The sequence below is a fragment of the Pomacea canaliculata genome, linkage group LG6, assembly GCF_003073045.1.
Source record: "Pomacea canaliculata isolate SZHN2017 linkage group LG6, ASM307304v1, whole genome shotgun sequence".
Classification (NCBI taxonomy): Eukaryota; Metazoa; Mollusca; class Gastropoda; order Architaenioglossa; family Ampullariidae; genus Pomacea; species Pomacea canaliculata.
This window is the reverse complement of record NC_037595.1, coordinates 7,494,159-7,512,250: the sequence shown is the minus strand read 5'-3', so window position 1 is coordinate 7,512,250 and position 18,092 is coordinate 7,494,159. Positions and strand designations below refer to the sequence as shown.

Sequence of the window (18,092 nt, the reverse complement as noted above, 5' to 3'; positions counted from 1 at the left end):
GGTGACTGTGTTTCAAACAAAGTTTGTTCTTGTTCTGTCACAAGTATTATTCTTTCGTCAACTGTAAATAAAACCCTCGCACACACGCACCCTCCCCGCACACACAACTCTTGCCAGTCTTGCTGAGAATTAGTCATCACAATGGATAACAATCCTTAAAAATAAACAATTTGCTGCTCTTAACACTTGCGCTCAAATTTAATATTGGGACACACCCTGGCAACAAAATCCTATTGCGTGATAGTATTCCCTACATCCCTGCATCCTGGAACTCGTCGTCCTCCTAACTCTCGTCATTAGACACCTCATCACAGGACTCATGTGATGTCACCATCCGGATGGGGAAGTCCCAATGTTGTCGCCATACTGTGGAGCACAATGCCCGACATGACGATATTCGTTGCTTTGGCATGCCGAGGAGTATATCTGAAGTCATAGAAGTATATTCTGAAGCACTAGATATTAGAGGGAGAAGCAGAGACTTCTAGACAATTATGAAAACAAAAGAGTGCAGCAGATCACAATCTTAAACCTTTACACATACCAATCACCCATTAAGAAAAACTTGAATAGTTTAAGTCTGACAAAGTAAAGACAGTATTTACCTTAGCTGTGTCTGAAGGCAATGGAACCATTTTTTAAAGAACACCATTGGTTCTCTCAATGGTGCTCCTTGAGAAAAAGTCTGTACTTTTGACCCTTTCTTTGGCTCTGGTGTCTACATTTAGAAAGTGAGTTGTAAGTCAAAACATATTCACCTAGGCGCCTAGACACAAACACACTAAGGTTCTTCTTTATCTACTAAGCCTTATGCTTACAATCTTAGACATATACTGCAAACAATTACCTTTAATATTGATTAACACCTCTAAGTGTAAAAAGGATCCTAATGATATGTATTATATACAATGCCAACTGTTATGATGAAGTAAAAGCTAGATCGCTGTATGCAATGGCGACCAGTCTTACCTACATCAACAGTGGAATGGAGCCTTTCCGTTGGAAAGGATAGTCGATGTCATTCTCAGCCATGTCCACAAGGTCAGTTATATTAGCTCGACACAAGCGAAAACGATTTAAACACATTACTAAAGTGACAAATTACTGTTGACGAATATTCTATTCTCAAAGTGGAGGGTCTTCTGGTGATTTCTTCCCCAACTTACCATCATGTGTTATGCTTCTGGGTCGAAGTGACTGGCGATCGAATTATTAATCTTTAGATGATGGTTAGATCAAGAGATTTTACTTTTGTTATTGGTCTTGTGATATAGGCAACAGATGGAACTGTTTATATATTGCTCCATTAAGCTAAAGGCAGTACACAAATCTATATATATATAAAAACCGATCAAACCCGTCTGACATGTATAACGACGGTAGCAGACGAGAAGAACACGGAGGTCAGAGATTAATCAGTTGTGCGCTTAACCGAAGAAAGAAATAAGAAATAAGAGTCAGATAGTGTCAAGTCTTTTCTGGGTCAGCAGATAAGCTTTTGCCTTTAAAAGTAATAGTGAAGGAGTGCCAGAAGTCGTCTGCATTTTGTGTCGTCTGATCGTTTGTCTCTTACCGGCTGTGTTTCCACAATGCGACATCCAGTCTTTCCTTGGCTTTTCCTTTATTTCTCTACTTCCTCACTCATCCTGTCATCTGCAATCCTTGTGGATGACAGGGCCAGACAGCCCAACATAGTGCTTGTCGTGGCCGACGACTATGGATACAACGACATCAGCTACCACGGTTCTAGGATTCGAACCCCTAACCTGGAGAAACTGGCTGACGATGGGGTCAGGTTAGAAAACTATTATGTCCAGCCCATATGTAGTCCTACACGCAGTCAGCTGATGTCAGGACGATACCAGATCCACACAGGTGAGGCTGATGTTTGTAATTTATTTGGACTAACTTATTCAGAAGGTCAGTCTCCGAAGTCTAGGACAACAAAATAAGTCGTGTCACTAACAAAAATGTACTGTCTAAAGCGGATGCTATTTTTCAATTCTCATATTTCACCAACCTGGAAAACCCGCTCACACATGCTATACTTTTATGTATTGTATATTACTACTTGCCGTGACAAAACTTTTTTTATAATTCATTATTTTTTATTGTCTTCTTCATACATCCGAACCCAGATGTCTGTAGAATGGCAATGAGGTGAATAGTGTCTCAGGTCCTCTCACCTCTGACACGCGAATACCCCGTTAGCGCAGCACTTATATACTGGTCTTAACAAACAGCACCATCTCCCTCTGATCTTCTCAGGTCTTCAACACTCGGTCATCCACCCAGGACAGCCTAACGGGCTTCCGCTAGACAGCCCCACCCTGGCCGACAAGCTGAGAGAAGCCGGGTACGCCACCCATGCGGTGGGCAAGTGGCACCTCGGGCTCTACAAGAAAGAGTTCCTACCCACAAACCGGGGCTTCGACTCTTTTTACGGGTACTACTTGGGTGCGGAGGATTACTACACCCATCATAGATGTTACACTACAGGTGAATATTTTAAGTTGATAATTTTGTATAGTAGTAACGAAACCTTCGTAAGGAGCCTGCTCTTAGCGCTTAAGAAAAGAACGAGACTGGAACAACATACGAAAGAAGGAATGATGAGCAACAGTACTAATATGGTGACTAATAAAAGACTAATATAGAAAAAGCAAAAGAGAAATTTGGGCGATAAGAACTGATACTTTCGTGAGTCTGCAGAGGAAGACGAGTAAAGAAATAGCCAACAGACAAACTAGGGAAGAGGGAAGAGAAGGACTAGCATTGTGTGGACAGTTGTATGGAGAGGTTCAAGGAAGAAATTTTCTTTTAAAGAAAACATACACCACACCGTTAAGGTGTGCTGAACAAAACATTCACTGAACATCAATTTGTACTAGACACAACAATCACTACACAGCAGGTTGTGATAACCAGAACGTGCCCTGTTTCAAATGCTGACCAACGGCTTTTTAACAGAATCTCACAAGCTTTATATCATCGACGAAAGTTGATTTGTTTATCAGGTTGCGGCCTGGATCTCCACAACAACACGGACCCTGACCTCAGCCAAGACCAGGTGTACTCCACCTTTCTCTTCACCCAACGGGCCGAGGACATTGTCAGAACCCACTCACCCTCCAAGCCGCTCTTCCTGTACCTGGCATACCAGTCGGTGCACGCACCTCTCCAGGTAGGCTGTCTGCACTACTGACTCACACACACACACACACACACACACACACACACACACACACACACACACACACACACACACACACACACACACACACACATGCATACTTAAATACATAATCCATACATGCACACACAGAAACACTTAAAAAAACACACACACAAGTGTAAGGAAGGAGTGAAACTATATACTTACAAAACAGGTTGGGCGAGTTGGACAAATATTACTGGATTGGTTGTAATACAGTTTTGATGTAAGATGACGCTGTTGTAGGTCCCTGAGAAGTACACAGAGCAGTACCACGACATTAACAACCACAGCAGGAGAACCTACGCCGGCATGGTCTCCTGCATGGACGAGGGTATAGCACTCAACATGATTCACATCAACACTACCTTCTGTGTTCACACACACACACAAATGCTAACATTCATCTGCAATTAAATTCGGAATAATGAACATTTACTATGATTGTAAGGAAGGCAGGAGTAAATGATTTTCTCTACTGAATGTAAGGGACGTTTAAAAAAAACCCCAAAAAACCCCGATAACAGACAGAACCTCAGTTATCGGTCCTTGGGACGTGATCAACTACAGGAACTTGTCTATTGTGTTTTTTTTACTAGCCTTTTGAAAAAGATAAGACAGTCGTGTGTCGTTTCAACACAAAAGATTGAAATTTTTTCCAGGCTTAGAATTAATATTTCATTAAAAATTAGAAATTACACCATTATATTTGTAGTTCTGGTAGTGGTGGTGGTCGTCGTCGTCTTCTCAACAATAAAGTAAAGGAAGATGATGACAACGGTACCCTTACAATTTAATAAATATCTGGGCGTTAAGATGTATATTCTAGTTACGTATTCCAGGTATTGGTAACCTGACAACCACCCTGCAAGAAGCTGGACTGTGGGACAACACCGTCTTCATCTTCACTACAGACAACGGCGGTCAGGTGCACGCCGGCGGTAACAACTGGCCGCTGAGAGGCTACAAGGATACTTTGTGGGAAGGAGGAGTGCGAGGGGTGGGCTTCGTCCATAGCAACCTTCTTGCCCAAAAACGGGAGGTTAGCAGAGCTTTCGTGCACGTGTCGGACTGGTTCCCGACATTGGTGAAGCTGGCCGGTGGTTCGTTGAACGGCACTCAGCCGCTGGACGGCTTTGACCAGTGGCCGACCGTCAGCGAGGCCAAAGCCAGTCCACGGACAGAACTCTTACACAACATCGACATCCTCACACCACCTTCTGGTACACGGCTGTACCCGAACCTCTTCGACACTCGAGTGCGAGCGGCCATCCGGGTAGGTGACATGAAACTGATAACAGGAAACCCGGGTGACGGCTCCTGGGTGCCTCCACCCGAGATGCCACATTCTACTCATACCACATGAAATACCCTACATAGAGGCAGCGCCACCCAGAACGTGTGGCTGTTCAACATCACCGCCGACCCCGAGGAGCGGGTCGACCTGTCGCACACCCACCTCGACCTCGTGCATCAGCTGCTCCAGCGTCTTGACTACTACAGTTCTACAGCTGTGCCACCACGGTACCCGCCTGATGACCCCAACTCCAATCCTGCGAGACACGGGGGTGTCTGGGGTCCTTGGCAATAGGAGCGTGATAAACGCAAGATGTCTGTTCCTCCTGAATCGATTCGTCGGATTGAAGTTTGTTTCTGTACACCAAGGGAGAATTTGAAAACCCTGGTATAATAATTATTAAAAAATCATTTAATGTCTTTTAATGAAGAATAAAATATTTTTATTCTACACTGCGAGACACGGGGGTGTCTGGGGTCCTTGGCAATAAAAGCATGATAACTACGGGATTTTCTGTTATCCTGAAGAGAATCGTTGGAATGGGTTATTTTTTCTGAACGCCGAAATAGGCTTTTGAATACCATGGAAACCGTGGGAGAAGCCAGGAAAAATATATGAGTGCTGGATAGAAAAAAATTAAAAGTTCTTCTGGAATTTGTGAATATATGTAATCCTTTTAGCAGCAATGTACTTGTGTGTGTGTGTCTAATAGACATGGAAAAAAAGGGTGGATGGATGGATCGAGAGTAGTTGTAAAAATAATGTTTAAAGGATGAACTCGCTTACATGCAGACACAGATAGGAAAACTAACATTTGTAAAGACATGTAGACAAAAGAAGAGAGCGAGAGACAGAGAGGTGGACACAATCAGCTAACATGTTTAACAACCTAGGTATTGGAGACAGAGGTAGATGCAAAAACCTTAGGAGGTATCTCGGATTACAGCACTAATTATTACACATACGTGCAGTGCACAACAAAACATTCATGATTTCAGTCTGACAAGACAATATTTACCTCAGCTTTGCCTGAAGCCAATGAAACCTCTTCTTGAGAACACTATTGGTTCTCTCCATGGTGTTTCTACTAGAGCAGTGTATGCTCTTTAACCTTCACTTGTTACAATGTGCTCATCGAGATGGTAATTTTGAACCAGTTCTTCAATAGGTAGGCATACTGTCACCACGGAATACTCCAGGCAGACTTCCTATATATGGGATATCCCATCTAATACAACAACCAGTTCGTATTCATGTGTATAAATGGGTGTGTTTTTCATGAATGAGGTGTCTCATTGATCACGTGACAGATTTCAGCAAATAATGAAAAGAACTCTCCTTTTTTCTGTCTGGAGTTTTGTCCGTCTGCATATATATGTATGCATGCAAGTGAGTTCATCTCTATTCAAAATTACCATCGACTTATCTATCCACCATTTCCCCGCTCTGTCCATTATCCACACACGCATCAGCAACTCTAAAGTAAGATTAAAGGGAAGTTAGGTATTCACAAATTCCAAAATATTTTATTTTTCATTAAAAGACGCTAAATTATTTTTTAATAATAATTATACCAGGGTTTTCAAATGCCCCCTTGGTGTACAAAAACAAACTTCAATCCGACGAATCTATTCAGGATAACCAGACATCTTGCGTTTATCACACTCTTATTGCCAAGGACCCCAGACACCCCCGTGTCTCTCAGGGTTGGAGTTGGGGTCATCAGGAGGGTACCGTGGTGGCACAGCTGTAGCATTGTAGTAGTCAAGACGCTCGAGCAGCTGCTGCACGAGGTCGAGGTGGGTGTGCGACAGGTCGACCCGCTCCTCGGGGTCGGCGGTGATGTTGAACAGCCACACGTTCTGGGTTGCGCTGCCGCTAAGTCGGGTATTTCCTGTGGTATGAGGAGAATGTGGCATCTCGGGTGGAGGCACCCAGGAGCCGTCACCCGGGTTTCCTGTTATCAGTTTCATGTCACCTACCCGGATGGCCGCTCGCACTCGAGTGTCGAAGAGGTTCGGGTACAGCCGTGTACCAGAAGGTGGTGTGAGGATGTCGATGTTGTGTAAGAGTTCTGTCCGGGGACTGGCCTTGGCCTCGCTGATGGTCGGCCACTGGTCAAAGCCGTCCAGCGGCTGAGTGCCGTTCAACGAACCACCGGCCAGCTTCACCAAGGTTGGGAACCAGTCCGACACGTGCATTAAACCCCTGCTAATCACTCCTTTTTGGGCAAGAAGGTTGCTATGGACGAAGCCCACTGCTCGCACTCCTCCCTCCCACAAGTGATGTTTGTAGCCTCTCAGTGGCCAGTTGTTACCGCCGGCGTGCACCTGACCGCCGTTGTCTGTAGTGAAGATGAAGTCGGTGTTGTCCCACAGTCCAGCTTCTTGCAGGGTGGTTGTCAGGTTACCAATTCCTGGAATATATAGCTGGAATTAATACCTTAGATATAAATAACATCCAGATATTTACTAAAATATCTAAGAATCGTCGTCACCTTGTTTTTCTTCTTCAGTGCCGAGACTTTCACAATCAAGATAAATACCATATCTAGTACGGTGCTTCTGATATCTTTTATTTTTCCTTCTAGGTATTGATGCATAGCCTTGAAATAGTTCCTCTTCATTTTTTTTTTTTTTGTTTCTCTTATTGTTTTATAAAAGACGTGCGATTTTTTTTTCAATAGGCAAATGGTATTGGTTTACTGAGATGCCATAAACAGGCAGCTAGAACAATGTCAGCTAGTCTTGCAGGACTTTTTCTTTCGTTCCCTGAAATTAAGAAGTTAACAAACTTTAAAGTCTCTTATATCTTTACCACAGACACTGCACAATAAGGGCATTGTGAATCTTAACATCAGTGTGTGGGAATGAGGTTTGACTATATATGACATCAGAAGGTTGGACTATCTCCACAGTTATACCCTCGTCCATACAGGTGACCATGCCGGCGAATTTTCTCCTTGCTTTGTTGGGGATGTCCTGGTACTGCTCTGTGTATTTCTCAGGGACCTGCAACATCACACCCAGACTCCACGTGTGTACTGATACCTGTCTACTAGTATGTGTTTAACCCACTTAACCCGCATCGTTAAGTAAACAGTCACACATCCCAGGAGCCCTTCATGAGTGTATATGTCTTTGTAGGTGTGCAGGTGTGCAAGTCAGTAGTGCAGACAGCCTACCTGCAGAGGGCTGTGTATCGCCTGGTAGGCCAGGTACAGGAAGAGCGGCTTGGAGGGTGAGTGGGTTCTGACAATGTCCTCGGCCACCTGGGTGAAGAGGTAGGTGGAGTACACCTGGTCTTTGCTGAAGTCAGGCTCCGTGTTGTTGTGGAGATCTAGGCCACAACCTGATCAACAAATCAACTTTTGTATATCGACGAGGAAGAGGCTTTGATGCTCTGGCGCACGGTAGGTGGTGATCATTTCAAACATTCACAGTTCATATTCTGCTTCGCACAACATGCTAGGATTGTGGAAAACATTCTGCATTGTGTCAGTTCCAAAGAAAAATCCTGTGCTGGAGTTAAATGATTTGCTTTAATATCTGCTGCGATAAAAACTTATAAAATCCTAGTTCTTGGACTAGTTCTAGTTAAGGACCTCTAACATCCTCTACAGTTTGCCTACAGAAGTAGAAGCAGAGTACAAGATGCTATCCTAGATGTCCTAAAAAGAATTTATGCAAAACCCCAAACATTTACCCAAACAACTATATTCGATTAATAATTGCTCTTACTTCTACAGTGATTTTAATGCAATGTCATTGATAATTCAGATAAACGTACTTAAAAATCTTAGTTAATATTGATGACAAGCAGTTAGGAGACCTATGTTATTGTAGACCTTACTTAAATGTAATAGTGGACCTGCACTAATATCGACCGTAATTACAGGATGTTATGTAAGCATTATTTAAAATATCCCTTAATTGCAGGTAGTTATGAAACGCTTATCGATACATACCTTAATTACAGGTGGGTATGAAACGTCAGATAATATCGACCATAATTAATGCTAATTAGCTCTTAGCTACAATTGGCTATGGCACTTTTAATATTTACCTGGACCCAAACAACTACGGTGGGAGTAATGATCCCCCGAACCAAGGTAGAGCCCATAGAAAGAGTCGAAGCCCCGGTTTGTGGGCAGGAACTCTTTCTTGTACATCCCCAGGTGCCACTTGCCCACCGCATGGGTGGCGTACCCGGCTTCTCTCAGCTTGTCGGCCAGGGTGGGGCTGTCTAACGGAAGGCCATTAGGTTGTCCTGGCCAGATGATCGAGTGTTGAAGACCTTGCAAAGAGATAACTGATAGGTCAGAGGGCGTTTGTTCTGTTTGCTAGGACCAGCACTGCTTAGTCACTGATACTAAAAAAAAAAGTCGTCAGTTTATATATATATCTCGTGTGTGAACGAGTTTTATTTGTTAACGAAATATGAGAGTTGAAAAAAAGTGAGATGACACCCGTTTCAAGCAATGGTTTGCCGTTAATAAAACGACATTAGACCTACTATATACGTTAGGCCCAAGTAAATTACAACATCAGTCTCACCTGTGTGGATCTGGTATCGTCCTGACATCAGTTGACAGCGTGAAGGGGTACATATGGGCTGGACATAATAGTTCTCTAACTTCACCCCATGGTTAGCGAGCCTCTCCAGGTTAGGGGTTCGAATCCTAGAACCGTGGTAGCTGATGTCGTTGTATCCATAGTCGTCGGCCACGACAAGCACTATGTTGGGCTGTTTGCTCCTGTCTCTAACATCGCTTGATGCTAACGAAAGAAATGACAAAAGAGCCAACAAATGAAGGAAAGGCCCGAAAATGACTGGTTGTCGCATTTCCGGGTGAGTGGAAATTCCGGCTGTCCTTCGTTACTCGCTGCTTTTATAGGTGAAAGCTCATTTGCTGACTCACTAAAGTCCTTCACCTTCATCTTTCTGTGCACAGGTGAGAGACAAAGAAAACAAACAGGGGACATAGTACCCGCATTCACTGCGAGTGGCAAGTGTATTGTCCGGTCAAGGTGTAGGCTGACTGAAGTTTGCCCTTTGGCCCTGCCCTGTGTTCCGCACCGCGGGCGCCCACCATCACACCAGACTTCTTTAGCCAGTGTACATAAAATCCCACCATTTCATATTAAGTTGTCCAAATGTAGCAGATTTAAAAAATTTAGTAGTAAAGTATGAAGGCAATATAACTGCGCATTTTGTACCTTAGCTCATGTTTAATACATGTATACGTACATACCCATGCAAACTTTTTCTTTTTGTGTTTCTTCTCCTCCTCCTCCTCCTCCTCCTCCTCCTCCTCCCTGTCTTAATCTCTTCTTCACCATTTTCCTAAAGAGTTAAGTCTTTATTTCGTGCTTTCAACATGTCGATCGCCATTCGCGCATATTTTCTCCGAGTTCTCCATGCCCTCTCTTGTAGTTGTAGCTCATTACTCTTCACTCAAGACCATTTACTGGCCGTCCGCTATCCGGAAAATAACACTTTCTTTGTCGACTTTGTCAGTTATATTGCAAGTAATGTCCAGATTCTGCCGACATATCTGCTCTCTCAGACTCTGTCAGGACTTGTGTCTGCGAGATCGATATACTTTTGTATTCGAATAATGATGATCGAGAGAAAAAAATTATTCAAATCAAACTATTCAAAGCATTCTCTCTCTGACACACTCACACATGCGCGAGCGCAAGAAATTTCTGTTTTTACGCTTTGTGGAAGGCAAGGTAGTTTGTCTTGTTTGCTGTTATTCAACTGATGCAATTTTATGATACATTTTATATGACATATATTTCCCTGTTCACCAATTTTATTTATCGACACTTCATTCAACCAATGTGTTACACCAAAACTGGGCGTAGTTTTAAATTTTCTAACGTACTTACAAAGTATGCCTAATTTTAACAGATGAAAAAACTAGTATGTCTCATAGTTGTGATGTATTACAGCTTTATACACTGTACCTCCATCTTCGACAAAAGCAGACGACAGTAACATCCACCGAAAGCAAAGTGATAAAAGACAGGACCGATCATGTGGCTATATACGTCCGTGGTATTCTCTTTCAGTGCCAGATCGGTTCATTCTGATTTAATTATTTTGAGTTTATATTGTTTTATCTTCTTCTTAGCCATGACGCTATCATAATTTATTGCGCTGGTCTGTTTCTAATCTGTTTGCACGTGCAACATACCCTTACATCTCCATTCTTCCAAAACACCTTTCGATCGCTAGCAATAATAATGATAATAAAAATGCATAAAAGCATTCCACATTTTTTCTCTTCTTAACCCAGTTTAATATATATTATCATTAAAAAAAAAACCCACCGAAAATAGTTTTTATTGATACACAGACATATTCGCTCGGTGACTCGATCATCATCAGATCTACGATCGGCGTCGATTAGAACTTTTAAAACATTTGCTAAAGAACGTCATTAATTATACATGGAGCCACAGCTGTTTCCCTACTCTAATCTCTAACTTACTTATTAATAAAACAAACACTCTAAACTCAACAGAAATTAATTTTGTTTTGATTTGCTTTCGCTTATACATGTACAGTATTCCTTGATGCTTCACCGATTGGCATGCGGACTATAGTTACCTCCCTTTAATAAGCTTTTATTTTATCTATTCTTTTTATTTTAATATTTAAACTTAGGTTTAATTTGTTTTAATAATAGTGAGATCTCTTAACATATTACATACTTTTATAATAAAATCTTCAATTTTAAATAATATATTTGTTTATTTAGCAACTTTAATATTTTATAAAATGGGGATAATTATGACTCTCGCCGCAGAAAGTATGGATTTCATGAGGTGCCTGACTGGCGTGACGTCGGTAAAAAGGGCCTTTGTCTACATGGCACTCGGTGTCTCACGACGCTGGGCGGAATCGCAATCAAGAGATTTCGGAGGCACAATTTTTACAACAGAGGCAGTTGGTGCTCGCTTGGCCTGACGCCTCGCAAAATAATATAATGTCATTTAGAAATTAATGAGTAATTGAAAGACCTACACATAAACTTATTCTATCAGGAGTGTTGCTGTTCGCCTTCCTTCCGGCAATCGTTCACCCTGTCAACATTTCACCTGTACCAACTTCTCCCCTTCGACATTGTTCCCATTTGCCAGTGTCCTTGATGGCTTAATTAAACACAAGAACAAGACAAGAAACAAATACAGTAGCAGAGCTGCGAACTACAAGTTGGGGAGAAAAGGAGACCCCCAGCAAATGCTTAGAAAATTTGTATCAGTCAATGCAAGGAACACATCAAACTACAGGAAATTAGGGAAAGAAGTATTTGGATTCAATCATAGGACATCAGCAAGTCAATTGCAATTATTCATGCATCAGTCACACTGGGGTATTCTTGTGTGGCTGACATAAATAGAAGCTAAAGAATCGTCCACGCAAAACCCCAAACTGTCATAACATCTATTCATTCTTGGCTGGAGTTACATAGATGCTATCTGGTAATAGCTGTTCCTGTCTCTCAATACTTGAATGCTCAATTCAATTTTATTCTGACCAGTTTAGCTGTGTGGTAGAAAAAACATCTTGAATTGTGGTAATCATGCACAAAAGCTGCCTGAATTTGGCTCTGCACACATTATGCACAATGTTCTTCTAAATAACAGTTAACAAGATTTGGATTTCTTCGTCCATAAGCACATCTGAAGGTACTAGATACACAGGTGCACACACAAACACAAAGATTTTTTCTCTCAATTTAAAAATAGTCAGCAAAGAACTTATAAAAAAACATTTTTAATTTCTTTTATATGTGGACATTCCTCGTCACCACACACACACATGCACCCACACATAAATGTATTTACATACAGCAGACTACATTAAACCAATCTTGCATTGCGTGTTGTGCACTGTATCTATGATAAAGTCTCGTAGCAGTTGAACAAGATCTTTTCGTACATCAGGAATGTCTACTAAGCGTTTAAGTTTCACATCTCTCCAGTTCCAGTCAAGCACTACAGCCTGCACAGAATCCATCTTCAAGCAGCCTGAAATGAAGACAACAGGAGTATTAACACACAATTTTACTCCACAAATAGTCTACTTCAAGAATTATACTGCATGATGCCAAACAGCAATAAAAAGCCCCTGTTTGAAATTCTCTGCCCCTGTTTCTTTAAGCTATGTTCAAAGCTCTCAAGTCTGGCTTCGATACCAACTTCCTTAGGAAATATTTTTCATAATTAAACTAACTCTTCTAATCACTCAGTTCTTCATATTTATCCCTGGACTTTGTTTATGCTTTTGTCATCCATTTGTAGATGTCAGTTGCTATTTTATAGTATGACTTTAGTTTGTAGTCTTTCATCCAGTGCATTGAGCTCACCTGCACTCTGCTAAATGTGTTCTACAAATTCTTCTTTTTCTTTAACAACAGAAGCATGCTGCCATAATTTTATGCTAGCGCTGCACACCTGAAGAAATAAATGTAGCCATGTTTAAAAACTTGCCTGCTTTCAGTAATGCCTGGACTCTGTTTGGTGTTCCAACACCTGCATGGCAAACATGCTTTTTAAGAAACCGAGTCTGTTCTTCCAGCTGAAACATTAAACAATAAATATCTGCAACTGTCTTCAAATCTGTAAACCCAGTCTTCAACACATTCACTTAAACATGCCAAGGATGACCAATGCATCACAAAACATATGCATGTCATTTAAGTACTTTAACATCTATATGAACATATATATATGTAAACATCCTACTGTGCTCATACCCATAACCCCAAGCACAAATGAAACAATTTCATTTAAAATTTATAACAAAAAAACAAAAATGCAGCATCAGAATTCTGCAATGATTCAACTTACTTTCATATGTTTTGCAAAAAGCTTAGCTGTTTTGCAGTCCTTCCCAAGAAAAGACTTTATATGTCTGCAAATATAAAAATATTAAATCAAAATATAATTAGTAGAAAAATAGGTAAATTGAATCAAGATAAATATCTAAACATTCAAAAGATTACTAACATAATTCAGAAATTTGAAAAAAAAACATGATAAAAAATTTAAAATGTTTAAGGGAAAAATTTCTCTTTTTGTTCATCCACATACATGCCCACACTTACATTACAGTTTAGGATGGAATGTACTTATCTTTTATGAAATGAAGAAGAAAAGAAAAAAAAAATAATTAAGAAATGTACCTGTTCAACTGCACAGCTCTGATGGCAGAACTAGAAAGGATTAGAAGCAATGGTGAGCCAGGTTGTAGCTCAACCTTTTTCATGGTCTTCTGCCAGTCTGGCAAAATTTCTTTTAAATAAGCTGTCCCTTCTAGCTGGTTCACGTTGGATGGGAAGAAGTCAAGGTCTAGATCAAAGAAACCAAACATATTAAATGTTTACGAGATTGCTTTATAATAAGAATTTTTTCAATAATACCTGCATCAACTTCTCTCTGTCTCATGATTTTAGGGAAATCCATGGAGTAAAAACTATGATTAAATATGTAATGCTGATACTGCTTAAAAATAGGAGTAGGTTAGATTTCTTCCTGCTACATTTACTGCAATTCACACACATTATTTAAAGAAGAAGTTCCATTTGCACAAGATATTTAAGTATGCCTTCATATGTGGTTGTACACTGTTAGTCAATTTAGGTAGAAATTAAAAATTAAAAAACCCCCACAAATCTCATTTTTCATGATACTGTAATCATTCACAACCATCAAAATAATGTGCATTCATACCATCATTTATAAGAAATCAATCGCTCCAAGTGAAAACACTACTCCTAGATACAAACAGCCATGTAAACAACCAATTCAAAAAAAAAAATCTTTTGTTCTTTTTACACCTTCTCACTTGATATTTGATAAAGGTGATGTTAACAAAAAAAGAATAAACCATCATCCATTTAAAAATGTGATGAACAAAGAGATGTCATTTGCCTCCTGTAGCAATGCTGTCTCAGTTGAGCAATTTTCATGACAGACTGAAATGGTTTAAGTAAATTAGTGAATGTGGGTAGAAATTAAATTATATGTTCATCAATTTTTTTTAAAGTAGATAATGGTTTGTTCCGACAGTGTTTCAGCAATAAAAAAAGTCTAAGATTAAATGCCCATGTGTGGGTAGGTGTGCGCAAATTAATATGTGTATGAAACCAAACACTTATATGAGCAAGATGACCAAGAAAAGGAAAAAAAATCTATAAAACTGTTATATTATTATACAATTGCCCATTCATCTTTTATCTGTGACATTTGCAAGCCTTTCATTCTCTGATTAAAATGGTTAAGGTAAAGAAACTAAAAATACGCTACCACAATAAATGTTTTACTGTAACCAGAAATATTTAACTGCAGTGAAACTCCAGAGATCAAAAAAGCACATCTGATATGAGTCATTCGTAAGAGTATCATTTTTATGTGACACCTAATCAAAAGCAGAGCTGTATTTGTTTACTGTTTATTTACCAGGGTCTATGGGTTGTGGAACATTTTCATCTGCAACTTTTTTCTTTGCAGTAACGCTTTCCACCAGAGACATCACATCAGCAGGTAATCCACTTTTTAACAGCTTATCATCATTTTCCTCTGTAATTTTTCTCTGCAAATGAATTAATATCACAAATAAAGTATAACTAAGTGACAATAACAATAATCATGATACATTAAAAGGTAGTGTTGTAGGTCCTTGCTATGTGTTCCAATACATCAACAAGGCAATGAAAATAGTGATATGGTGATGGACAAAATTTAACAGTCTCTTCTCTTCAACTTAAAATGAACATATCTTAAAAAACAGTGAAAACACAATTCAGCTCAAAGAATGTGAACCAAATTATGCCCGGACAGGGTCAGTCATACTGCCATTTTGCCTGTCTTTTGTACTGTAAAGGCATAGCACAGCAACTTTTAAGCAAGGAATATCATTATCATATAATGCGATCAGGTAACAATATTTTTACATCTGTGAAAGACAAACAACAGCTGCATCATAAATTATTATGCTTGATTTTAACATTTCTGGGTTAGGGTCATATATTTATATTTTCACATTTCAACTGATACACTTTATTAGAGCTTTTTTTTTAAAAAATGAAAATCATTCTTTCATATATTATCTTGTCCAAATATTGCTATCAGAGGCAGATTCTAATGCCAATTTTAATCCTTCATTTCCTTGAACCAAAATATTGACATAAGCACAAAGGTAATTACTCGTGAATGCTTTTTCTTCTCAGGTAGTTGTTTTTTCTTCTTGTTGCTTTTAATTTGTAGAGTCTTCTTGGGCTGAGGTGGTGTTGTGTCTTTATCAGACTCAGAAGCAGAAACCTTTCGTCGTTTAACACCTTTTTTCTGGTTAGATGAGCTTTGCTTGTCAGTTTGGTCATTTTCTGTATTTAAGACATCTTCACAAACACACACAAGAGGTTATATTGGATTAGTCTATACAATTTTATATAGCTTTCAGTTGTACATCATATGATATGTAAATGAAGGTAATAACTTTTCTGAAGGACAATCAGTCTCCAAATCCTATGCTGATCAGAGTTTGCAGCTGAGGTTTTGATCAATTTAATCTGCTCTTGATGTCATTGTTTATTAATAAAAGTGCTGCTCAGGTAATCTGGACTTGTCCCTTTTTGGTGATATATGGAGGATGGTAATTGACGCAAAGCATAAAGTGAGTCAAAGTATTGGTGATACTACTTTTGCAAACAACCATGCAAACAGTCCTTGGTCAACAATGACTCTAGTCCTAAAAAAATGGTAAATAGGTTTGATTAAAATGATAACTGTGCTCATATCTATAAATTCCCATATTTTTGCTGAGATTTTCACCACTCAAGTTTGCAAAATTATATGTATCTCATTTCAAAAAGAATGTGAAATGTAACACTCTGGGAATGATACCTATTAAGTAACACATGGCAGTATAACTTAGAACCTTTTTTTTTTTTTTAACCATCATTACATTATTTTTAAAACCTTTTCAATTCTTTTGATACGAAGCGAACAGTTTAATTTTCACAATGTTTTATATACTATATCTATGAAAGTTTTTGGATGCTTACATTGATGAACTGTGCCATTTACATCTGCACACTATAGGATTTCTTATGCTCTGTTATGCTTGTGGCATTTTGAAGAATGAACCATTATTTACAGTAGATGCATTGTTCTGTTAGGCCTGTAAAACATCCACGATATAAATCTGACTTTCCTGGTTTTATCTTTCTAAGCATGCATTTACAGATTCTTTTTCAAGACACTTTATAATGATAATGTAGTAATCAGGCCCATTTAAGGGAATATCAAACATTGGTGGTTTCTTTTTTTCATTTAAGAAACAGTAATTAATAATAGACAATGTGCATTACATTTTTTATGTACTCTTCATAGAGGAAAATTAATCTATCAACATTCTTATTTCTCACAAAAATTAAACCTCGATATGTCTCTATAATCGGTTTTCTCCCCTCGCTCACATGTTACCACAAATGTAACGATGTATGTTACACATGTACGATTTCGATTCTGGAGAAAGACAATCTGGCATGAAATAGGAGACGATTTTATTTACGAATTTTAATTCTTTACAATTGTATCCTAATAACAGTCCAAATTACCTTCATCAGCTTTCCACCACTCTTCTCCAAGATCATCCGCCATGTTTACAACACGCAATGTGTTAGAGTACACACATTCTGATGACGTCAAAGACGCGACATCTCTAAAGAGAAAAACCACGGAGTTGAGAAAACGTTTGCTGCAAAACGAGGATTCAAGTTCTTATTGTAAATAAATGCATGGTTTTGTGCTAAAATAATTGAAGACGACAATATCGCGTGGCAAAATGTTTTAAAACCTATTTATATAAAAAATATGATGAAGCAGATTAGGTAGCTGGGGGAAAACCCGTTTCTTTCAAGGAGGGTCCATCAAAGTGATCACTGGCATGAAAAATTTGTCTGACCTCTTGAGTCGACGTTCTTCCGTGAGTGTTCCTCTATCTCAGGAAAACCAAAACTTCCGGCTTACTTCTAAATTTAGTTTCTTTTGATAGCTGTGAATTGAAAGGTAGAGATAATATGAACTCGAAAGATGTAGTTTTAGTTGCAAACCTAGCGCAACTTTTGCGTTTTATCTGCGATTTCCGAAATCTTTGGATACAGTTATCACTTATCAGCTTTTCATTTTAGCGGAGGCCAGTAAATTGGCAGCGTTGGCTAGTTTGTTTGTAAGGTCACAAAAAATGTCGTTCGTTTTTAAATTATTTTTATTTGTTTCTGTTCCAATTTTGGCCGCAAGGAGAATGGATTGGGTCCCCACCATCACCCAGCGTTTGGACCATTTGCAGACACATGCTGTTCGTTTTTATAACAATTTAAAGATTTTAGTGAACAGAATATCTTTAGGGTAAACTTACAATTCATAATAATTACCGCAGGAAGCTACAAGAGTGCTTGCCAGCTGACCGACACAATGCAAGCTTCAAACAGCAGCCGTGAGCGCACCATGTGACCATGCTGTCTATGGGTCACGTGATCTTCAGCTATTTATCGTCTGCTCC

At 39.4% G+C, this 18,092-nt stretch overlaps 3 protein-coding genes and 1 non-coding gene across 4 annotated transcripts; 2 read left to right on the top strand and 2 right to left on the bottom strand.

Annotated features, from left to right (window-relative positions):
• The first annotated feature begins 716 nt into the window (after positions 1–716).
• On the top strand, positions 717–5,147 carry LOC112566597 (arylsulfatase B-like). Its single transcript, XM_025242847.1, has 5 exons — positions 717–1,875; positions 2,269–2,499; positions 3,018–3,184; positions 3,461–3,548; positions 4,057–5,147. The coding sequence occupies exons 1-5, from the start codon at positions 1,590–1,592 to the stop codon at positions 4,578–4,580; spliced, it is 1,296 nt and encodes a 431-aa protein (XP_025098632.1). The 5' UTR covers positions 717–1,589; the 3' UTR covers positions 4,581–5,147.
• An 870-nt stretch (positions 5,148–6,017) lies between these two features.
• LOC112567238 (arylsulfatase J-like) lies at positions 6,018–9,425 on the bottom strand. The gene is made up of 5 exons (XM_025243854.1): positions 9,068–9,425; positions 8,577–8,807; positions 7,696–7,862; positions 7,435–7,522; positions 6,018–6,927 (listed from the first exon to the last, which is right to left on the bottom strand). Exons 1-5 carry the CDS (start codon positions 9,354–9,356, stop codon positions 6,179–6,181), a joined length of 1,524 nt encoding a protein of 507 aa, XP_025099639.1. The 5' UTR covers positions 9,357–9,425; the 3' UTR covers positions 6,018–6,178.
• Positions 9,426–11,374: 1,949 nt separating this feature from the next.
• LOC112567395 lies at positions 11,375–11,499 on the top strand. The gene has a single exon (XR_003099826.1). It is a non-coding gene; the product is annotated as a U11 spliceosomal RNA (small nuclear RNA).
• A 787-nt stretch (positions 11,500–12,286) lies between these two features.
• LOC112566075 (protein CMSS1-like) lies at positions 12,287–18,065 on the bottom strand. Its single transcript, XM_025242020.1, has 8 exons — positions 17,949–18,065; positions 17,149–17,252; positions 15,737–15,927; positions 14,990–15,122; positions 13,714–13,879; positions 13,379–13,442; positions 13,019–13,106; positions 12,287–12,556 (listed from the first exon to the last, which is right to left on the bottom strand). The coding sequence occupies exons 2-8, from the start codon at positions 17,189–17,191 to the stop codon at positions 12,384–12,386; spliced, it is 858 nt and encodes a 285-aa protein (XP_025097805.1). The 5' UTR covers positions 17,192–17,252; positions 17,949–18,065; the 3' UTR covers positions 12,287–12,383.
• Positions 18,066–18,092: the final 27 nt, after the last annotated feature.

What these genes read in the sequence shown, in the direction of transcription:
- LOC112566597 (XM_025242847.1), top strand. Translation starts at nt 1,590, where the DNA reads ATGCGACATCCAGTCTTTCCTTGGCTTTTCCTTTATTTCTCTACTTCC. An exon ending in TCATAGATGTTACACTACAG is followed by an intron (nt 2,500 to 3,017) that starts GTGAATATTTTA and finishes TTTGTTTATCAG; the next exon opens with GTTGCGGCCTGGATCTCCAC. An exon ending in CGGTGCACGCACCTCTCCAG is followed by an intron (nt 3,185 to 3,460) that starts GTAGGCTGTCTG and finishes ACGCTGTTGTAG; the next exon opens with GTCCCTGAGAAGTACACAGA.
- LOC112567238 (XM_025243854.1), bottom strand. Translation starts at nt 9,356, where the DNA reads ATGCGACAACCAGTCATTTTCGGGCCTTTCCTTCATTTGTTGGCTCTT. An exon ending in ACGATACCAGATCCACACAG is followed by an intron (nt 8,808 to 9,067) that starts GTGAGACTGATG and finishes TCTCTTTGCAAG; the next exon opens with GTCTTCAACACTCGATCATC. An exon ending in CGATACACAGCCCTCTGCAG is followed by an intron (nt 7,523 to 7,695) that starts GTAGGCTGTCTG and finishes GTGATGTTGCAG; the next exon opens with GTCCCTGAGAAATACACAGA.
- LOC112566075 (XM_025242020.1), bottom strand. Translation starts at nt 17,191, where the DNA reads ATGGCGGATGATCTTGGAGAAGAGTGGTGGAAAGCTGATGAAG. An exon ending in AGAAGAAAAAGCATTCACGA is followed by an intron (nt 15,123 to 15,736) that starts GTAATTACCTTT and finishes ATTCATTTGCAG; the next exon opens with AGAAAAATTACAGAGGAAAA. An exon ending in TCCACAACCCATAGACCCTG is followed by an intron (nt 13,880 to 14,989) that starts GTAAATAAACAG and finishes TCTTTGATCTAG; the next exon opens with ACCTTGACTTCTTCCCATCC.